Below are 23,240 nucleotides of genomic sequence, written 5' to 3' on the forward strand. Positions count from 1 at the left end.
AAAACAAATTTGCCCAAAAAAAAAAAAAAGAATTAAAAACGCATAACACAAATCGCGGCAAAAACGCTGCAGAAATGCTCAAAAGCAAACTGCATAGGTGTGAATGGAGCCTTACAGAGTAGGTCATTCTCTCTCAGCGGGGAGCATCCGGCCCCGTGGATCGGCTTTCCCGCTGCTTAGTGGGGGCAGGAGCGCGCTGACGGTGGCGTCCGCTTGCCCCCCAGAACGGCTCCTGCGAAACGATGTACCCATATGTCGGTTTGTGCAGCCGAGCCAGCCTGCCGCAGTATATCTGCAGCGGGCGGTCGGCAAGCGGTTAAGCAGCATAGGTGTCTCTGCTCGGAACAAGCGCACTACACACTCCCAGCACAAACGCAACTCCCAGTCTCGAGTAATGATCATGAGCCAACAGGACTGGCACCTGATCAGGTGATCACTGTGACAGCCAATCATAGTGTTCATGTGACTTGGTAGTCCTTCCCACCCCTGGGGCATAAAGACCCAGCTAAAGGGTCTGGGTGGGAAGGGGTGAAAAATAATAAATTCTTTATGTTACACAGTGCGTCCGCAAACTAAAAACCATTCAGTAGGCTAGGTTCACACTATAAAATTATCTGAAATGCCATCCACAGTGGATCGCTTTTCAGAGATCAGATGCAGCTAACAAAAGGTGATCCCGCTGCCTCGTGATTCGTGAATGCCTGCTTTTTTTTTTTTTTTATGTGCCAAACACAAATTCTGAATGGGGCTAACACGCCGCAAAACGTGAGCCAAGCATTTGGCTCCTGGTTGCAGCGCTGCCCCTTTGACTTGAATGGGCGAATTTGACAGACAGTGCCGCCTGTCAGCTCAACAAGCTGGGGTAAATTTTCCAAGACGCAACGCATCTGGGCTGTGGCAGATTTACAGCCCCTCTGGCTGTAGGTTAGGTTTTAGGTGGGTGGTTGGGGAATATGCCCTGGCCACCCGCATAAAAAAGGAGCCTGGTTTAAATTTTTTAAAATTTTATAAATGCATCTATGAAGTGAAAACGTGATGGCATCTTGTGCTGGATCACATAGCCCGTGCCATCCCATCCTATCCGAAAACCCTTCTTTCCTTGTTGCCTGACTGATGGAGACATTCCACAATACTCGGTCCTTCCCGCAGATGATTCAGTACTGGTCTTGACTTTATGGGTCACTTAAAACAGTATTAACCACTTCTGGACCAGAAGGTTTTACCCCCTTAATGGCCAGGCCATTTTTTGTGATTCGGCACTGCGTTACTTTAACAAACAATTGCGTGGTCGCGCGACGCTATACCCAAATACAATTGATGTCCTTTTTTTCCCACAAATAGAGCTTTCTGTTGGCGGTATTTGATTACCTGTGTGATTTTTATTTTTTGCACTATAAACAAAAAAAGAACGACAATTCTGAAAAAAAAATAATAATTTTCACTTTCTGCTATAGAACATTCCCCAAAAAAAAATAATCAAAAATTTCATTATTTTAGGCCAATTTGTATTCTGCTACTTTTTTTTGGTAAAAAAAAAACCCCAATAAGTGTATATTGATTAGTTTGCTCAAAAAGTTATCACGTCTACAAACTAGGGGAAAGATTTATGTCATTTTTTATTTTTATTTTTACTAGTAATGGCGGCAATCAGCGATTTTTAGCGGGATTGCGACATTGCGGTGGACACCTGACATTTTTGCGGGGACCAGTGACATTACCAAAAAAAATGAGAAAAGTGAAAATCAAATTTTTTCATCCTATTAGGCCAATTTGTATTCTGCTACATATTTCTGGTAAAAAAAAAATCCAAAATAAGCGTATTTTGATTGGTTTGCGCAAAGGTTATCGCATCTGCAAACTAGGGAAAATATTTCTATCATTTTTATTTAGAGAGATAAGGTGATCAGCGCAAATTTGTGTTAATCCCAACCTGTCTAAATATAGAAAGTGCTAATGTGCAAATTAAATAAATAAATAAATAATAAATTATTTAATGTATAAATTTCCAGTGATGTATGAAATGTGAAAAAGAGAAACACTATGCCAAAAAATAAGTGCCTCAAAAATAATCAATAACTTTAAGTGTAATACGAGACCCAAATGTCCAAAAAAAGTGCAAGTGCAATATTGCATCAAACTACTGAAAAACAAGCTCAATGTTCTAAAAGTGCAAGTGCAATAAATCACTATATAGAAAATATTAAATCAATCTGCTAGAAAACAAACTTATAAAGATAAGATAAAAATCAAACAATCAATAATCAATAAATAGTCCAACGAAGAAAAAAGTCCCAAGTGAAAAAAGTGCAAAATGTGATATAATATAATTCAGTCGGTAAATAATCCTCAGTGATCACACGTGAAGAAATCACACCATATGTGTTTCACTGTTTCCACCAGATCTGGCTCACCAGATATGAAGCTGGTCAGATTATAAACCAGCAATCGCATAAGTATTTCCCAGCATGACGGTTAATAAACGAGGCTTCAACTTTATCTGTTCATAAACCTATTACTCTCAAAGTGTTGCAAGATGAGAATGATGGATGGGAGGAGAAAGAATGCCAAAAATAGTGTAATTCTGTGTAAAATCACATCTTTTATTAGAAAAAGTCATGTTAAACTCACATATTACAGTGTCTGCCTGACACTAGGAATCTCTGACATCCGACTCCTACGCTCCAGCTGTTGTCTCCGAGCCACGCGTGTGGAGTATGGTACGTGCGGAGTTTCCTCTGCGTTCTAGCCCCACCCTACTAGTTTCGTCACCCGACGTCCTCACGGACAGCAGACCACTCTTCTCTCTCCACGGGGAGCAATCGCGGCCGCCTGCCCCAGGAATCAGCTTCCCCGCTGGCTAATAGGGGCGGGTGTGCACCCCCAGGATCGCTCCTGAAGATCGATGTACAGGTACGGTGATTCGCGTAGCCGAGCCAGCCTGCAGCAGTATATCTGCGGCGGGCGGTTGGCAAGTGATTAAACCCAAAAGCAAACATTTATCATATTGCAACTTACCAATTCTTAGATGTGATGGCTGCATTTGTTTTCTTTTTTAGGCTTTCTTTCCTTTTTTTTCACCTGGTGATCTGGTCAGTAAGTCTGTTTTTTTTTTTTTAACAGAACAAGCTCTCCTGCAGCAGTTTAGAGTGTTGAGACAAACCATTTACCACTGGCAGTGATGCTTACAATGATAACTGCTTATAGAGTGTGAGCTGGAGTTTACTTTTAATTTGTACATCTAACACCCCCCTGCCCCCCCCCCCCCAGAATGCCAATGCTAATGTCTGCTGTTCGTCCTGTGCTCCTTCATCCTGAGTGAGGGGGCACTCTAATATAGGAGGTGCGTTACTGTGGCCAGATCACCAGGTGAAAACAGAAAGGAAAAAGCCTAAAGAAAACGAATGCAGCCACCACATCTGATGATTGGTGAGCTGCAATATAATACATTTGTGGTTTTGGGATTATTACTGCTTTATAGGCATGGTGGGACTCCTACACTTCTAGGTAGATAATCTATCCAGGTAGATAATCTATCCAAACAAAAATGAACGCCCTTCATTCTTTTAGCAGCCAAACAGACAATAGCAAAATGTCTTAATGATGTTCCCCATCCCTTTCTAATATAGATTAGATGAATTAATGAGAAATTAATTATTATCCGCTCTCGCTGCACAGCTCATGCAAAATGCTCCATACTTGGCTACCCTGGATCCATTACATCCACCCACTCATGAACCTCCGACACCTCTCTAAAGGACCTGTATGACCTCTTCCTAGAGCACTTACACCCACTCATGTAATAAAGCCCACGTCAGTTATAGAAAGGGACCCACAATTTACTATTATCTTCTATTATTACACTCCAGACATGGAGACCCTGGATCCTATACACCTACTCATGGATGGACTTCGGTCACCTTTCTAGAGCAGTGGTCCTCAACCCTGGTCCTCAGGGCCCAGTAACAAGCCAGGTTTGCAAGTTAACTGAAATACATTCCAGGTGATATAATTTGCTGCTCAGTGATTGCAGTATTCTAGTCTGCATCTCCCCAAGGTAATACTTAAAATCTGGCCTGTTAGTGGGCCCTGAGGACCGGAGTTGAGGACCACTGTTCTAGAGGACCCAGATGACTCCTTCTTGCATCAATTATACCCACTCGTGTATGGACTGTTATCACTCCTCGGATAAAATTTCTCCATACTTGGAAACCCTGAATCCATTAAATGTACTTATGTATAGACCAGGCATCTCCAAACTACGGCCCCCCAGCTGTTGCGGAACTACACATCCCATGAGGCATTGTAAAATTCTGACATTCACATGCATGACTAGGCATGAGGGGAATTGTAGTTCCTGAACAACTGGAGGGCCATAGTTTGGACACCCCTGGTATAGACTTCTGTCATCTCTCTATTAATAAGGAACCAAAAATTAACTAACATTCCCTTATTATTGCACATACCCATTACGATTACCCAAGTATGAATGTCTGCCACCTCTCTAAAGGGACCTGGACTTATGGATCAATCACACCCACTCGTAAATGAGCGGTTATCATCACCTCTTTAACAAAAAATTACTCAGACTAATATTTGGAAACCCTGAATCCTATACAACTACTAAAGGTATGGATATCTGCCACCTCTCTAAGAAAAAGGGACACAAAATGTATTATTATCCACTTTTATTACACTCATGCAAAATTCCTCCATACTTGGCAAGATGAGAGCCATTACACCTACTCGCATGGACTTCTACCACCTCTCTAAGATAAATGAACCCAGAATTCAATTCTTTCCATTATTATTGCCCTCAAGAAAAATTCCTCCATACTTTGCAAGATGGGATCCATTACACCTCCTTATGTATGGATGTCTGCCACCTCTCTAGAGAACCAGAATGACCCCATCCTGGATCCATTACACCCACTCATGTATGTACTGTTATCACCTCCCTGATAAAATTCATCCAGACAAATTAACTGTTATCTGTTATTATTACGTTTACTCGAAATTCTTCCTTCCATACTTGGCAACTGTGGACCGGTTACTTCTACCACGTATGAACTTCTGCCACCTCTCTCCGGGAAATGGACTTTCTGGATGGATTACACTCACTCATATGAACTTTCTGGATGGATTACACTCACTCATATGAACTATCATCACCAACAAGATAAAAAGGGACTCAAAATTAACTATTAACCACTATTACTGCACTTATTCAAAATTCCTCCAGATTTGGCAACCCTAAATCCATTACGCTTACCAACCTATAAACTTCTGCCACATCTCTCAGGGACCTAAATGACCCCCTCCTGGAATGATTACACCCACTCATGTAGGAACTGTTATCACCTCCCTGAAAAATTTCCCCCGTACATGAAAATCCTGGATCTATTCCACGTACCCATGTATAGACTTCTGCCACCTGAAAAAAGGAAACCCAAATTTAACTATTATCGATTTTTAATGCACTCATGCAAAATTCCTCCAGATTTGGCAACCCTAAATCCATTAGGCCTACCAACTTATAAACTTCTGCCACCTCTCTAAGGGACGTGTATGACCTCTTCCTAGAAGGCTTACACCCACTCCTGTAATAAGGCCCACCTCTGTAATAGAAAGGGACCCACAATTTACTGTTATCTACTATTATTACACTCCAGACATGGAGACCCTGGATCCTATACACCTACTCATGGATGGACTTCCGTCACCTTTCTAGAGGACCCAAATGACTCCTTCCTGCATCAATTATACACACCCGTGTATTAGACTGATAAAATTCTGGTAAAATGTCTCCATACTTGGAAACCCTGAATCCATGAAATGTACTTACGTATAGACTTCTGTCATCTCTCTATTAATAAAGCCTAGTACACACGCAACGAATTTCTGCCGACCGGTCGTCCATCTTTTGTCCAGAGTGGTGTTTTGTTGGTTGGAATGTGCCTAGACTGCACATGAATTTTCCCACCCGACAAAATTCTACTTCAGAAGTGATGTCATGTGTTGGTTTGCTTTCTTTGTGTTCCCTCTTCTCTGAGCATGCCCAGTCTTGCTCATAAGATTTTTCCCTGTCGAATTCTGTACTGACTGCACGAAAATTGGCTGTGTTTTGACGGAGGACAAAAATTTTATAGCCTGCACACCAGATTTTTTTCGGCCGAAAAGTCGGAGTCGGTTGTCGGAATCATCATACTAATAAGCCGAAAAACGGCAGATCGGTCGTCGGACGAAAATTCCCGGCCGAATTTCGACTCGTGTGTACGGGCCTTTAGGAACCCAAAATTAACTATTATTCCCTTATTATTGCACATACCCATTACAATTACCCAAGTATGAATGTCTGCCACCTCTCTAAGAGACCTGGACCTGGATCAATGACACCCACACGTGTATGACCGGTTATCACCTCCCTAATAAAAAATACTTAGACTAATGTTTGGAAACCCTGAATCCTTTACAACTACTCATGTATGGATATCTGCCACCTCTCTAATAAAAAGGGACAACATATATTATACACTATTATTACACTCATGCAAAATTCCTCCATACTTGGCAAGATGAGATCCATTACACCTACTCGCATGGACTTCTGCCACCTCTCTAAAATAAAGGAACCTAGAATTAATTCTATCCATTATTATTGCCCTCAAGCAAAATCCCTCCCTCCATACTTGGCAAGATGGAATCCATTACACTTCTACATGTATGGACTTCTGCTACCTCTCTAGCAAAGCAGAATGACCCCATCCTGGATCCATTACACCCACTCATGTTTGTACTGTTATCACCTCCCTGATAAAATTCATCCAGACAAATAACTGTATCTCTTATTATTACGCTTACTCAAAATTCTTCCTTCCCTACTTGGCAACTGTGCACATGTTACATCTACCCACGTATGAACCTCTGCCACCTCTCTCCAGGACATGGACTTTCTGGATGGATTACACTCACTCATATGAACTATCATCACCAATATGATAAAAAGGGACTCAAAATTAAATATTAACCACTATTACTGCACTCATGCAAAATTCCTCCAGATTTGGCAACCCTAAATCCATTACGCCTACCAACTTATAAACTTCTGCCACCTCTTTAAGGGACCTGTATGACCTCTTTCTAGAAGGCTTACACCCACTTCTGTAATAAAGCCCACCTCTGTAATAGAAAGGGACCCACAATTTACTGTTCTCTACTATTATTACACTCCAGACATGGAGACCCTGGATCCTATACACCAGGGATATGCAAACTGTTGTCCTCCAGCTGTTGCAAAACTATGACTCCCATCATGCCTCTGCCTCTTGCTGTCATGCTTGTGGCTTTTGGAGTCTTGCTATGCCTAATGGGACTTGTAGTTCTGCAACAGCTGGAGGGCCACAGTTTGCATATCCCTGCTATACACCTACTCATGGATGGACTTCTGTCACCTTTCTAGAGGACCCAGATGACTCCTTCCTTCATCAATTATACACACCCATGTATTAGACTGTTATCACTTCTCTGGTAAAATTTCTCCATACTTGGAAACCCTGAATCCATGATATGTACTTAGGTATAGACTTCTGTCATCTCTCTATTAATAAGGAACCCAAAATTAACTATTATTCCCTTATTATTGCACATACCCATTACGATTACCCAAGTATGAATGTATGCCAGCTCTCTAAGAGACCTGGACCAAATCACACCCACACGTGTATGAGCTGTTATCACATCCCTAATAAAAAATACTTAGACTACTGTTTGGAAACCCTGAATCCTTTACAACTACTCATGTATGGATATTTGCCACCTCTCTAATAAAAAAGGGACACAAAATTAATTATTATCCACTTTTATTACACTCATGCAAAATTCCTCCATACTTGGCAAGATGGGATCCTCTCCACCCTGCCACCTCTCTAGAGAACCAGAATGACCCCATCTTGGATCCATTACACTCGTGTTTGTACTGTTATCACCTCCCTGATAAAATTCATCCAGGCAAATAACTGTATCTGTTATTATTACGCTTACTCAAAATCTTTCCTTCCCTACTTGGCAACTGTGCACCGGTTACATCTACCCACGTATGAACTTCTGCCACCTCTCTCCAGGACATGGACTTTCTGGATGGATTACACTCACTCATATGAACTATCATCACCAACATGATAAAAAGGGACTCAAAATTAACTATTAACCACTATTACTGCACTTATGCAAAATTCCTCCAGATTTGGCAACCCTGAATCCATTACGCCTACCAACCTATAAACTTCTGCCACCTCTCTAAGGGACCTGAATGACCCCCTCCTGGAATGATTACACCCACTCATTTAGGAACTGTTATCACCTCCCTGATAAATTTCCTCCATACATGAAAATCCTGGATCTATTCCACGTACCCATGTATAGACTTCTGCCACCTGACTAATAAAAAGGAAACCCAAATTAAATTTTAATCAATTTTTACTGCACTCAGGCAAAATTCCTTAATACTTGGCAACCCTTTATCTACCCACATATAAACTTCTGCCACCTCCCTAAGACTTCCTGGGATCGATTAAACTCACTCATATGAACCTCTATGATAAAAAGGGACCCAAAACCCACTATTACTATTCCACTCATGCAAAACTCCTCCATACTTGGATACCCTTGGATCCAATACACCTACTCCGGTATGGACTTCTGCTTCTACTCACGTATGGCCTCTCTAAAAAAAAAAGTCCCATAATTAGCTGTTATTTATTATTGCACTCATGCAAAATACTTACATACTTGGCAACCCCGAATCCATTATACAGCTATGGCCTTCTCACACCTGTCTATGGGACCAGGACTTTCTGGAATGATTACACCCACTCGTGTATGAACTGTTATCACCCCCTTTAAAAATATCCTGCATACGTGGATACCCTGGATCCATTACACCTAATCATGTATAGATTTCCGTTACCTCTGAGATCCAGTATTAACTACAAATCCGATTCCAAAAAAGTTGGGACACTGTACAAATTGTGAATAAAAACAGGATGTAATGATGTGGAAGTTTCAAATTTCAATATTTTATTCAGAATACAACATAGATGACATATCAAATGTTTAAACTGAGAAAATGTATAATTTTAAGGGAAAAATAAGTGGATTTTAGATTTCATGGCATCAACACATCTCAAAAAAGTTGGGACAAGGTCATGTTTACCACTGTGTGGCATCCCCTCTTCTTTTTATAACAGTCTGCAGACGTCTGGGGACTGAGGAGACAAATGGCTCAAGTTTAGGAATGCTGTCCCATTCTTGTCTAATACAGGCTTCTAGTTGCTCAACTGTCTTTGTTGCATCTTCCTCTTTATGATGCGCCAAATGTTTTCTATGGGTGAAAGATCTGGACTGCAGGCTGGCCATTTCAGTACCCGGATCCTTCTTCTGCGCAGCCATGATGTTGTAATTGATGCAGTATGTGGTCTGGCATTGTCATGTTGGAAAATGCAAGGTCTTCCCTGAAAGAGACGACGTCTGGATGAGAGCATATGTTGTTCTAGAACTTGGATATACCTTTCAGCATTGATGGTGCCTTTCCAGATGTGTAGAGCTGCCCATGCCACACGCACTCATGCAACCCCATACCATCAGAGATGCAGGCTTCTGAACTGAGCGCTGATAGCAACTTGGGTTGTCCTTGTCCTCTTTAGTCCGGATGACATGGCGTCCCAGTTTTCCAAAAAGAACTTCAAATTTTGATTCGTCTGACCACAGAACAGTTTTCCACTTTGCCACAGACCATTTTAAATGAGCCTTGGCCCAGAAAATACACCCGCGCTTCTGGATCATGTTTAGATATGGCTTCTTTTTTGGCCTATAGAGTTTTAGCCAGCAACGGCGAATGGCAGGGTGGATTGTGTTCACCGACAATGTTTTCTGGAAGTATTCCTGAGCCCATGCTGTGATTTCTATTACAGTAGCATTCCTGTATGTGATGCAGTGCCGTCTAAGGGCCCGAAGATCACCGCCATCCAGTATGGTTTTCCGGCCTTGACCCTTACGCACAGAGATTGTTCCAGATTCTCTGAATTTTTGGATGGTATTATGCACTGTAGATGATGATAACTCCAAACTCTTTGCAATTTTTCTCTGAGAAACTCCTTTCTGATATTGCTCCACTATTTTTTGCCGTAGTATTGGGGGAATTGGTGATCCTCTGCCCATCTTAACTTCTGGGAGACACTGCCACTCTGAGAGGCTCTTTTTATACCCAATCGTGTTGCCAATTGACCTAATAAGTTGCAAATTGGTCCTCCAGCTGTTTCTTATATGTACATTTAACTTTTCCGGCCTCTTATTGCTACATGTCCCAACTTTTTTGGAATGTGTAGCTCTCATGAAATCCAAAATGAGCCAATATTTGGCATGACATTTCAAAATGTCTCACTTTCAACATATGATATGTTATCTATATTATATTGTGAATAAAATATAAGTTTATGAGATTTGTAAATTAGTCAATTCCTTTTTTACTCACAATTTGTACAGTGTCCCAACTTTTTTGGAATTGGGTTTGTACTATCAATTACTATTGCACTCATTCAAACTTCATCCATACCTGGCAACCCTTTATCTGCCCTTGTATGAACTTCTGCAACCTTTCTTGGATGGATTACACCCACTCATATGAACTGTTTCAACTCCCTGATAAAAAAAAAAAAAGAGACCTGAAATTAATTATTATCCATTGCTATGGCACTTAAGCAAAATTCCTAAATACTTAGAAACCCTGGATCCATTACGCCTACTCCTGTAAATTATTATTTTACCTCTCTAATAAAAAAAGGGACCAAAAATTAACTATTCACCATTACATTTACAAAATTCTTCTAGGCTTGGCAACTCTAGATCCATAACATCTTAGAATGTATGAACACCGGTTACCTCTTTGATCAAAAAAAGGGAAAGGGACCTGGGTGACCCCTTCTGAAGAGGAGATGGTTCCTCCCCTCCCTACCCCAGTTGACAAGCCTCCTCCATTCTACAGGACGGGTCTCTTCTTACGTTAAAATTGCTCTGCCATGCAGTTGGTAAGCCCACACAGGGCACAGCTATTCTTTCTTATCACAAGTCCATTCCAGAAAAGTGATCCATGTTTTTCCTCCGACTTGTCCCCTTTCCTTCTCCCGGTAGGTTTCAAATGGGGAACGCACAATTGCTTACCCCTCCTGCATGCCTAGATAATGATCTGGTGAGGAGTTTGAGGGGCCTTCACACAAAAAAAGCAACACAAATACATTTTTTGCTATCCCCCCCAAACAAAAAAAACATATTAGAGGCTGGCTGGTGAGGAAAGGAAGAGGCAGAGAGTGTCCCCCCTGCTGAGCCAAACCCAACCACATGCCCTCAACAATAGGAGGGGGACCATGCCAGAACCCCCTCATCCTGGCAAGGCACCTTGTCCCCATGTAGATGAGGACAAGGACCTCATCACCATATCCCTGGACTGGTCGATGTGTGGGTCATATCAGAATCTAGAAGGAGGCCCCCAGATATTTGGCCCTCTCGCTTACGTCCTGCACAGTAACCTTTGTTACTCATTCACAAAAAAACAATGTAATAAACATTGTCCCCTGATTTACATCAAATGTCACATTAAATTTCCATGGATCAGTGGCGGCTGGTGCTCAAATATTTTGGGGGGGGGGGGGGCAAACAGAAAAATGTAATAGGCATTGCTTTGCGGCAAAAAATTGCATGACTTTGAGGTCACGAAAGTGTGAAAGGGGCCTTCAGTAAAAGTATAGTGTGCCCCCATTCAATAGAGAGTGACCGCAGCGTGCCCCCATCAATGCAGAGTGACCGCAGCGTGCCCCCATCAATGCAGAGTGACCACAGCTTGCCCCCATCAATGCAGAGTGACCACAGCGTGCCCCCATCAATGCAGAGTGACCACAGCGTGCCCCCATCAATGCAGAGTGACCACAGCGTGCCCCCTTCAATGCAGAGTGACCAGCGTGCCCCCTTCAATGCAGAGTGACCACAGCGTGCCCCCTTCAATGCAGAGTGACCACAGCGTGCCCCCTTCAATGCAGAGTGACCACAGCGTGCCCCCTTCAATGCAGAGTGACCACAGGGTGCCCCCTTCAATGCAGAGTGATTCGCGATTGTCACACAATGGGTGGGCTCAGGGCGCACTGCTCTGCGCCCCGGGTCCACCCTTTTCTGAAGCCTATTAGAGCCTCTGGCTCTAATCACGTGCTTCAGAGGAAAAAAAAAACCCATTGAACTCCAGGCGTCCGGCGCCCCGCATGTAGATTAGGGGGTCGGACGCATGGATAGGGGGGGCCCCAATGCACCGGCCGCCACTGCCATGGATGAAGCTCCACGTCAGTCACAAAGAGTGATGCCCCAATGACCCGTCCCATAACAACCCAACGGTTTCTTGCCACAAATGAGAGCTCCTCTGCTGGAATCTGAAAGTAAAAATCCTGGCTGATGTTATTGACCAAATATGGTCATCGCTTTGTTATCAAACAGAAGCTGGCGGGGCAGAAACGTCATTTAGCACTTAGCAGCAATTTTCTTTTTTTTTTTAAACTATCATTTTGCTGGCGTACGCTGTGCACGTGTGCCACTTCATAGGCAGGTTTAAGGCATCTTCCAGGCATGTTATTTAACCACTTGAGCGCCAGAAGGTTATACCTCCTCCTTGACCAGGCCATTTTTTTCTATTCGGCACTGCGTTACTTTAATTGGTATTTGCGCGGTCATACAACTCTGTACCCAGATGAAATTTCTATCATTTTTCCACACAAATAGAGCTTTCTTTTGGTGTTATTTGATCACCACTGCTTTTTTTTTTTTTTTTGTTAGCTTTTATCAATATAAACAAAAAAAAAGACATTAGGCTCCATTCACATGTAGGCGTTTTGGGACGTTTTTGGGGAGTTTTTCTGCTCTAGGATCAGCTCTCAAAACGCCCAACAAGACAAATCCTATTCATTTCAATGGCCCCTGTTCACATCTGAGGGCTTTGATGCTGTATACAAAACGTCCAACGCTCATAAAAGTGCATGAGCTTCTTTTTGGGCAGATTACAGGCGTTTTCCATTGGTCTCTATTCAATCTAAAAACGCCTGCACAAAAATCGCGGTAAACTCGCGGTAAAAATCGCTGTAAAATTCGCGGTAAAAAACACGCGAAAACGCTACGCTCAGGTGTGAATGTAGCCTTATAAGCACTAAAAAAAAAAAAAACAATATTTTTTACATTCTGCTATAAAACATATCCTATAAAAAATAAATAAATTTACATGAATTTTGGCCAAAATGTATTCTGCTACATGTTTTTGATAAAAAAAAAACAAAAATAAAACCGCAATAAGTGTATATTCATTGGTTTGTGTGAAAGTTGCAGAGCCTACAAACAATGGTATATATTTACACACACATACATATATACACACACAGTATTTCACAAAAGTGAGTACCCCCCCTCATGTGACAACACTGAAGAAATGACACTTTGCTACAATGTAAAGTAGTGAGTGTACAGCTTGTATAACAGTGTAAATTTGCCGTCCCCTCAAAGTAACTCAACACACAGCCATTAATGTCTAAAACGCTGACGGCAGGTTGGCTCGGCTGCGCGAAACTGCCCAAATGACACATTTTGGAACAATGTTTCGTCTAGCGTATGGGCACCAGAAGACAGATAAACAAATTCTCTATTCAGGTGAGCCCTTAAAAACTAGAATCTTTATAAATGAACAGCCTTCCTGGTGGGGGCCCCTCTTCTTCCCCGGGCCCCAGAGTAGCTGCATGGCGTGCTCTTGCTATTGTCACCTGCCCCCCCCCAGGCTCAGGACCAGGCTCAGCACTCTAATTAGCGGGAATTAATTCTCTCTCTCCAGGATGTGATATATTACAAGCCCCAGTCCTCTGGCACTCTGCTGAGCTGAGAACATTTCCCATGACACTCCCGGGACAGTCCCGGACAGGACGATGTTTCCAGCAGTGATCAGTGGTTTCCATGTGATGGGAATGTCTCACCGGTCGTATGACCGAGTCAGCGATCCTGCTTGCTAGGAGATTATCGCAGGGAGTGATCCGGCGGCTGGCAGGAATGTGGGACAGAAATATTTGGCATTGATTCAACTTTATCGGCTTTAATCACACCGTGAGATCGGAGCGCAGTGCTGTGTAGGTGTCACCGGAAAACAAAGGTTCATTCTTAGGGACATTCCTTACAGATCAAGAAGAAGCCAGGGTTTTACCATCAGTCTGAAAATATATGGGGGGGGGGGGGGGAATATATGGGGGGGTGATTCTTGTGCAGGGGCCATAGTGAGAAATATCTGCACTGCGTGTAGATCAGTGCCTACTGTATATATAGAGATCACAATGTATCAGTGTCTGTACACAGAGATCACAATGTATCAGTGTCTGTACACAGAGATCACAATGTATCAGTGTCTGTGCACAGAGATCACAATGTATCAGTGTCTGTACACAGAGATCACAATGTATCAGTGTCTGTGCACAGAGATCACAATGTATCAGTGTCTGTGCACAGAGATCACAATGTATCAGTGTCTGTGCACAGAGATCACAATGTATCAGTGTCTGTACACAGAGATCACAATGTATCAGTGTCTGTACACAGAGATCACAATGTATCAGTGTCTGTGCATAGAGATCACAATGTATCAGTGTCTGTACACAGAGATCACAATGTATCAGTGTCTGTGCACAGAGATCACAATGTATCAGTGTCTGTGCATAGAGATCACAATGTATCAGTGTCTACACAGAGAGATCACAATGTATCAGTGTCTATACATAGATATCACAATGTATCAGCGTCTGTACATAGAGATCACAATGTATCAGTGTCTGTGCACAGAGATCACAATGTATCAGTGTCTGTGCACAGAGATCACAATGTATCAGTGTCTATACATAGATATCACAATGTATCAGTGTCTGTGCACAGAGATCACAATGTATCAGTGTCTGTACACAGAGATCACAATGTATCAGTGTCTGTACACAGAGATCACAATGTATCAGTGTCTGTGCACAGAGATCACAATGTATCAGTGTCTGTACATAGAGATCCCAATCTATCAGTGTCTGTGCACAGAGATGACAATGTATCAGTGTCTGTGCATAGAGATCACAATGTATCAGTGCCTATACATAGAGATCCCAATCTATCAGTGTCTGTACACAGAGATGACAATGTATCAGTGTCTGTGCACAGAGATCACAATGTATCAGTGTCTGTGCATAGAGATCACAATGTATCAGTGCCTATACATAGAGATCCCAATCTATCAGTGTCTCTACACAGAGATGACAATGTATCAGTGTCTGTGCATAGAGATCACAATGTATCAGTGCCTATACATAGAGATCCCAATCTATCAGTGTCTGTACACAGAGATGACAATGTATCAGTGTCTGTGTACAGAGATCACAATGTATCAGTGTCTGTACACAGAGATCACAATGTATCAGTGTCTGTGCACAGAGATCACAATGTATCAGTGTCTGTGCATAGAGATCACAATGTATCAGTGCCTATACATAGAGATCCCAATCTATCAGTGTCTGTGCATAGAGATGACAATGTATCAGTGTCTGTGCATAGAGATCACAATGTATCAGTGCCTATACATAGAGATCACAATGTATCAGTGTCTGTGCATAGAGATCACAATGTATCAGTGCCTGTACATAGAGATGACAATGTATCAGTGTCTGTACATAGAGATTACAATGTATCAGTGCCTATACATAGAGATCACAATGTATCAGTGTCTGTACATAGAGATGACAATGTATCAGTGTCTGTGCACAGAGATCACAATGTATCAGTGTCTGTACATAGAGATTACAATGTATCAGTGCCTATACATAGAGATCCCAATGTATCAGTGTCTGTACATAGAGATGACAATGTATCAGTGTCTGTACATAGAGATTACAATGTATCAGTGCCTATACATAGAGATCCCAATGTATCAGTGTCTGTACATAGAGATGACAATGTATCAGTGTCTGTACATAGAGATTACAATGTATCAGTGCCTATACATAGAGATGACAATGTATCAGTGTCTGTGCACAGAGATCACAATGTATCAGTGTCTGTACACAGAGATCACAATGTATCAGTGTCTGTACACAGAGATCACAATGTATCATTGTAGAGTGTGTGTAATAAGCAGCCATAAAGAGACACTTACCTGCCCATCCTCCGTACTTCCTGAGGTCCGTCTTCCACCACCGGGACAGGACATGGACTCGGAACCCTTTCAGCAGTTTGAAGGTTTGTTTGAGAACCAAGTATCCCAGAGCCAGGAAGCCCAGCAGGGTCAGTCCCTGGTAGAGTCCTGAGTCAGACATGTCAGCTCTGCTCTGTCTCAGTACTGCAGGTGAATGTGACTGTCCCCTCCTACAAATAATAAAGTCAGATCACCGTCTACACCCATCACATTCCCTCCAATCTACACACTCAACAATGTATCATCATCCCATCATAAAGAGGAACTCCGCTCCTTTCCTCTAGAGCTGCTGACTTTTAACCACTTCAATACTGAGCACTTTTACCCCCCTTCCTGCCCAGTCCAATTTTCAGCTTTCAGCACTGCCACAGTGTGAATGAGAATTGCACGGTCATGCAACACTGTACACATTTGACTTTTTTTTTTTTTTTTACACCAATGGAGGAGTTTTCTTTTGGTGGTATTTATTCACTGCTGCATTTTTTATTTTTTTCAACATAAAACAAAAAAAAAAAAAGTCTGAAAATTTTGAAAAAAAAAACACAAGTTTTTCCTCTTAGTTTCAGTTCTAAAATTTAGCAAAAAAAAAAGATAATAATCTTTCTTTATAAATGTGGGTGAAAATAACCCAAATCAGTGCATATTAGTCTGTAGTAAAGTTATAGTCTACAAACTATTATATATAGATCAATCAGACTTTCTCATTTCTTGAGACCCGAAAATGCCAGGAAAGTACGAATATCCACTAAATAACCTTTTTAGAAAGTAAAACAGTCCAAGGTATTTAGTAAGAGGCATGGCACATTTTTTTAAGCTATAATTTTTTTGTCACAATTTTTTTTTTTTACTGTCACCAGGGCAGTACAGCTTTATTATAACTGGTGTGGCTGGGAGCAGGGACACTGACTGGTGACAGTATGTAAAAAAGATTTTATATTATATATATATAAATAATTTTTTTAAATAATTAAATTATAATATATATATATATTTTTTTTTAATATATACTGTTACCAGTGCAAAACAGCATTGTCATAACTGGTGTGGCAGGGGCCAGAGACACTGACTGGTGACAGTATATAAAAAAAAAAAAAAAAAAAAAAAAAAAAGGAAAAAGAAGGGTATTCATTTTTTTTTTTTTTCAAAAATTGTATTTATTTTTTTTAACCACTTTAATACTGGGCACTTTTACCCCCTTCCTGCTCAGGCCGATTTTCAGCATTCGGTGGTGTCACACTTTGAATGACAAATGCGTGGTCATGCAACACTGTACCCATATGAAATTTGTATCATTTATTTAACAAAAAAATAGAGCTTTCTTTTCGTGGTATTTATTCATCGCTGGGCTTTTTTTTTTGCTAAATAAATGAAAAAAGACTGAAATTCTTTTTTTTTTCAAAAGCACTTTTCTTTGTTTTTGTAAAACATTTTGCAAATAAAGAATCTTTCTTCATAAATTTAGGCCAAAACCCGATTCCAAAAAAGTTGGGACACTGTACAAATTGTGAATAAAAACAGAATGCAATGATGTGGAAGTTTTAAAATTTCAATATTTTATTCAGAATACAACATAGATGACATATCAAATGTTTAAACTGAGAAAATGTATAATTTTAAAGGGAAAAATAAGTTGATTTTAAATTTTATGGCATCAACACATCTCCAAAAAGTTGGGACAAGGCCATGTTTACCACTGTGTGGCCTCCCCTCTTCTTTTTATAACAGTCTGCAAACGTCTGGGGACTGAGGAGACAAGTTGCCCAAGTTTAGGTATAGGAATGTTGTCCCATTCTTGCCTAATACCGGCTTCAAGTTGCTCAACTGTCTTAGGTCTTCTTTGTCGCATCTTCCTCTTTATGATGCGCCAAATGTTTTCTATGGGTGAAAGGTCTGGACTGCAGGCTGGCCATTTCAGTACCCGGATCCTTCTTCTACGCAGCCATGATGTTGTCATTGATGCAGTATGTGGTCTGGCATTGTCATGTTGGAAAATGCAAGGTCTTCCCTGAAAGAGACGACGTCTGGATGGGAGCATATGTTGTTCTAGAACTTGGATATACCTTTCAGTATTGATGGTGCCTTTCCAGATGTGTAAGCTGCCCATGCCACACGCACTCATGCAACCCCATACCATCAGAGATGCAGTCTTCTGAACTGAGCGCTGAGAACAACTTGGGTTGTCCTTGTCCTCTTTAGTCCGGATGACATGGCGTCCCAGTTTTCCAAAAAGAACTTCAAATTTTGATTCGTCTGACCACAGGACAGTTTTCCACTTTGCCACAGACCATTTTAAATGAGCCTTGGCCCAGAGAAAACGCCTGCGCTTCTGGATCATGTTTAGATATGGCTTCTTTTTTGGCCTATAGAGTTTTAGCCGGCAACGGCGAATGGCACGGTGGATTGTGTTCACCGACAATGTTTTCTGGAAGTATTCCCGAGCCCATGTTGTGACTTCCATTACAGTAGCATTCCTGTATGTGATGCAGTGCCGTCTAAGGGCCCGAAGATCACACCGGTCATCCAGTATGGTTTTCCGGCATTGACCCTGACGCACAGAGAATGTTCCAGATTCTCTGAATCTTTGGATAATATTATGCACTGTAGATGATGATAACTTCAAACTCTCTGCAATTTTTCTCTGAGAAACTCCTTTCTGATATTGCTCCACTATTTTTCGCCGCAGCATTGGGGGAATTGGTGATCCTCTGCCCATCCTGACTTCTGAGAGACACTGCCACTCTGAGAGGCTCTTTTTATACCCAATCATGTTGCCAATTGACCTAATAAGTTGCAAATTGGTCCTGCAGCTGTTCCTTTTATGTACATTTAACTCTTTCGACCTCTTATTGCTACCTGTCCCAACTTTTTTGGAATGTGTAGCTCTCATGAAATCTAAAATGAGCCAATATTTGGCATGACATTTCAAAATCTCTCACTTTCAACATTTGATACGTTATCTATATTGTGAATAAAATATAATTTTATGAGATTTGTAAATTAGTCCATTCCTTTTTTACTCACAATTTGTACAGTGTCCCAACTTTTTTGGAATTGGGTTTGTATTCTGCTACATTTTTTTGGTGAAAATATCCCAAATCAGTGTATATTATTTAGTCTATAGTAATGTTATAGAGTCCACAAACTATGGTATATATATATCTGAAAACCAATCAATCCTGATGTACTGAGGGACAATCTCATTTCTTGAGGCCCGAAAATGCCAGGACAGTACAATTAACCCCCAAATGACACAACTCAACACATTATATATATATATATACACATCATATACACATATACGCACACACACACATACATTACACATTGTAAGGGGTTGGCTCGGTAGCGGGTGTGGGTGACCCCTTGGGTGGGTTCGCTACACAGAGAGACAGCCGAGGAGTGGTTGAAAAACAACAGTCTATGGTTTATTCTTCCAATTTTCTGGAAACAAGTGCAAGCATCCAAACAGCATAAATCAAACAAACATAAAATAAATCCTGGCCACTTGGGGCGTCTACCTTCACATCACAGGAACCTACCTATGGAGTCTGTCCCAACCTACTGCTGGGCAGACACTGCTGGTCATACAGCAGAAAACCAATAGTCCATTTGTTTTTCTTTCACACAGAAAAAGTCAACACCACCTCACCTTCAGAAGTCTCTCAGCTCACTGCTCTCCTTAACGCAAAAAGCCTCAGGATGGATGATAGAAGATGGATGGATCCTCTGGATAACTTATAGAGGCCTTAGTTGCCTCATTCTGAATAGCTGAAGCTTTCCAACATCCTTAAACCTTTCTGGCTACCTCCGCAGCCGACACCTGATAGTAATTGGTGAATTGTCTAAACAAGGCAGAAATGTATCTCCCGTCTGTGACAACACCCACAGATTTACCTGACTTCCTGTCACAACATACATACATACACACACACACACACATATACATATTTTTTTTTTTTTGTCACACGGTATTTGCACAACGCACTTTTAAGCGCAATTGTTTTTTTTTTAAATAAAATTCACTGCATTTAGCCCAAATGTTGTTCTATAATGTTAAAGATAATGTTACGCCGAGTAAATAAGATGCCCAACATGTCATGATTCAAAATTGCGCATGCTCGCGAAATGGCAACAAATATTGGTACTTTATGGAGAAGCTCAGAAAAAAAATTTGTTATAAGAAATGCGGGTACCTACATCCCAAATATATGACAAAGAATTTAGGAAAAGAAAAGAAGGAGGGGGGGGGGAGGCTAGATGTGGGGACTTTAAAGTGGAGTTCCGGCCTCAAACATCTTTTTTAACTAAAAATACCCCTATAATACTAATCCATCGCCCTTTACAGAACCGCTATTCTCATACTTACAAGGTGTACAGTATTGGATTTTAGTTAAAATCGAACTTTTAAAAACGCTGTCTGGGCGTGGCCATCTTAGACGTGGGCATCTGAAGCCGCAGTGTAATCTGCTGTGTCCTTCTTCCTGATTCCAGGGAGTGTTCTGAGAGTTCTTCCTGATTCCAGCCTCCTGGGAGTGATGACAAACAGCTCCCAGGATGCAATGCAAAGGTGGAAGTGATGTCGGTGACCGTGGCCACAGAGGGGGGAGAAGGAGGAAGTACAATTAAAAATGCCCTGAAAATAAGGTAAGGGACCCCCGAAAAAAATTGAAAATGCCCAATTGTTGATCAGCATAGCGAGCACTCCAGGAATCACTAAAGTTGCAAAATAGGCCGGAACTCCACTTTAAGGGTACAGTCTTATGATCAATAATGTTAAGGAAATAACTGGTAGAATAAAAATTTCAAAATTTTTTATTACAAAAACCAAAACGGATGGTACATAAACAAGCCGAGTGTACACAGACACTGAACAATAAAACACTGTATATGTATGAGTGATTTGAGCCAATTGATAATGTATGCAGACTACACCAGTATATTCATAACGAAGAATAATACCCTCACTGACTCAAGTATGGAGTCAGGTAGATGTAGCTGATGGGATGGCCATAATGGCTGACATGTTTTGCAGAAACCCGCTTCTTCAGGGGCGTGGGGTGGTACAATAATGGCACGGTATACATATACTAAGATGCAAAACATAAAAAGAAACAAGGCAAGTAGAAAATAGTGAATAAACAAACAATGCGTTTAATTCATTAACATTATGAAACGCAAACAAATCAATCAAAAACATAGTTATGTGTGTGTCCAAATCTTTGATATGCCATAACCCAGTGAGATACCTACCTTATAAAAACAGTAGCCACCATCCAGCCAGGAACATTGAGGACAGCAAGGCAACTAATCTCCCCCGGGCGAGCATGGAGACAGCAAACAAAGAGATAGGACCCCTCAGCACAGATTGTAGTAGAGTCTAAGTGGTGGCAAACATTATGTGGGGTAACCAAAATCCAGACACTAAGGGATAATTTGCTTAAGTAGAATGATAAAGAATCTTGTAGTGGGATGATTACAACATACCATCCAGAGGGTAAACCCATCAAAGACAAGGCGGACGGTGGAGCAGGTGGTATGGCTCACGTGGCTGGGAAAATATTAGGTCACCAACTAAAAAGGCATGTGCTTCCAAGTAGGAACCGCAATACAGATACCAAAGCAAAGGGTGCCTACAGAAAAAAAGGGAGTAAGATGTATAGATAATATACAAATGTAATATGCAAAAAACCAAGTTGGAAAATATAGCCCCAAAGTATTGCATTGAGTATATATCAAAAGGTCCATATAGGAGCCATAAAAAAAGAGTACAGATGAGTAGAGACATATACCTGTGGTGACCACCAGCCCAAAATCCGCCGCCAAGTAAGGATGAAGGGCAGAAGGGGCACTTTTATCTGCCACCTCAACCCAGCAGCGTCCGACCACGCATGCGCCGAAAAAAGGTGCACCACGCATGCGCCGAGAAGCGGCGCGCGCGTGTTGCCACAGTGAGGCCGGGAGGAGCCAGGCGGGCCGCTGGGCGGACACCACACCCCCCATCTGACAGGGGGGGGGGTGGCGTTGCAGATGTGACACAGCGAATACCAACAGGGCAAATAGCTGATCATAGGGCACAGAGGCAAACTCGACAAATCGAGTGGGCATAGCCTCCTACGGACGTTGCATGCTCGCCCCGGGAGACACCCAAAGACACCCAAAGTGCCCCCAGCTCCAAGACAGGTTGGAAGGATGGAACTCACCAGGACAAGCCTAAAACAAAGATGGGACACTGTAAAAAAATGCAAATAGACATAAACAGCATTATACATTGATAATGAATAAAGTAAGTACTGTATGTACTCGAGTATAAGCCGACCCGAATATAAGCCAAGGCACCTCATTTTACCACAAAAAACTGGGAAAACTTATTGACTCGAGTATAAGCCTAGGGTGGTAATTGCAGCAGCTACTGGACCTAACTGGACCCCCACAAGAACCAAAACAGGGACTGCGGGCATGGTGCAGGGGCGGCGGACATGGTACAGGAGATGCAGGGCTGTGGGCATGGTACAGGAGATGGTACAGGAGATGGTTCAGGCATGGTACAGGAGATGCAGGGCTGTGGGCATGGTACAAGAGATGGTACAGGAGATGGCACAGGAGATGGTTCAGGCATGGCACAGGAGATGCAGTGGCTGCGGAGGAGTCTCACTTACCTTTCCGCCTTACATTTAAGAATGGCGCTGCCCAGCGCCAACACATCACTGCGCATGCGCCGTCTGTCCGGGAATAGCCGAACGTGTATGGTCTTTCCCAAGCTGGGGCAGCGCAAGCACACAGACCGGGGGAAAAAGTAAGTGAGACCGTGACTCGAGTATAAGCCGAGGGGGGCTTTTTCAGCATAAAAAAAAAACCATGCTGAAAAAGTCGGCTTATACTCGAGTATATACGGTACCATATGTAAACATATAAAAATCTGCAATATTATATCAACCTGAAAATGGTCATAGGTGTAGCT

At 41.9% G+C, this 23,240-nt stretch overlaps 1 protein-coding gene across 1 annotated transcript in view; it reads right to left on the reverse strand.

The window, feature by feature from the left end:
- Positions 1-22,994, reverse strand: part of LOC309554709 (very-long-chain 3-oxoacyl-CoA reductase-like) — a gene marked incomplete at its 5' end in the record, with an annotated part of 154,346 nt that extends 131,352 nt beyond the window's left edge. Inside the window, 2 exons of the mRNA XM_082256412.1 lie at positions 16,244-16,452; positions 22,939-22,994. Coding sequence (XP_082112538.1) covers positions 16,244-16,452; positions 22,939-22,994 — 265 coding nt within the window. The remainder of the gene's footprint in view (positions 1-16,243; positions 16,453-22,938) is intronic.
- Between the last annotated feature and the right edge of the window lie 246 nt (positions 22,995-23,240).

This window comes from Pelophylax lessonae (assembly GCF_965119305.1).
Source record: "Pelophylax lessonae genome assembly, chromosome: 4".
In the NCBI taxonomy this organism is placed as follows: Eukaryota; Metazoa; Chordata; class Amphibia; order Anura; family Ranidae; genus Pelophylax; species Pelophylax lessonae.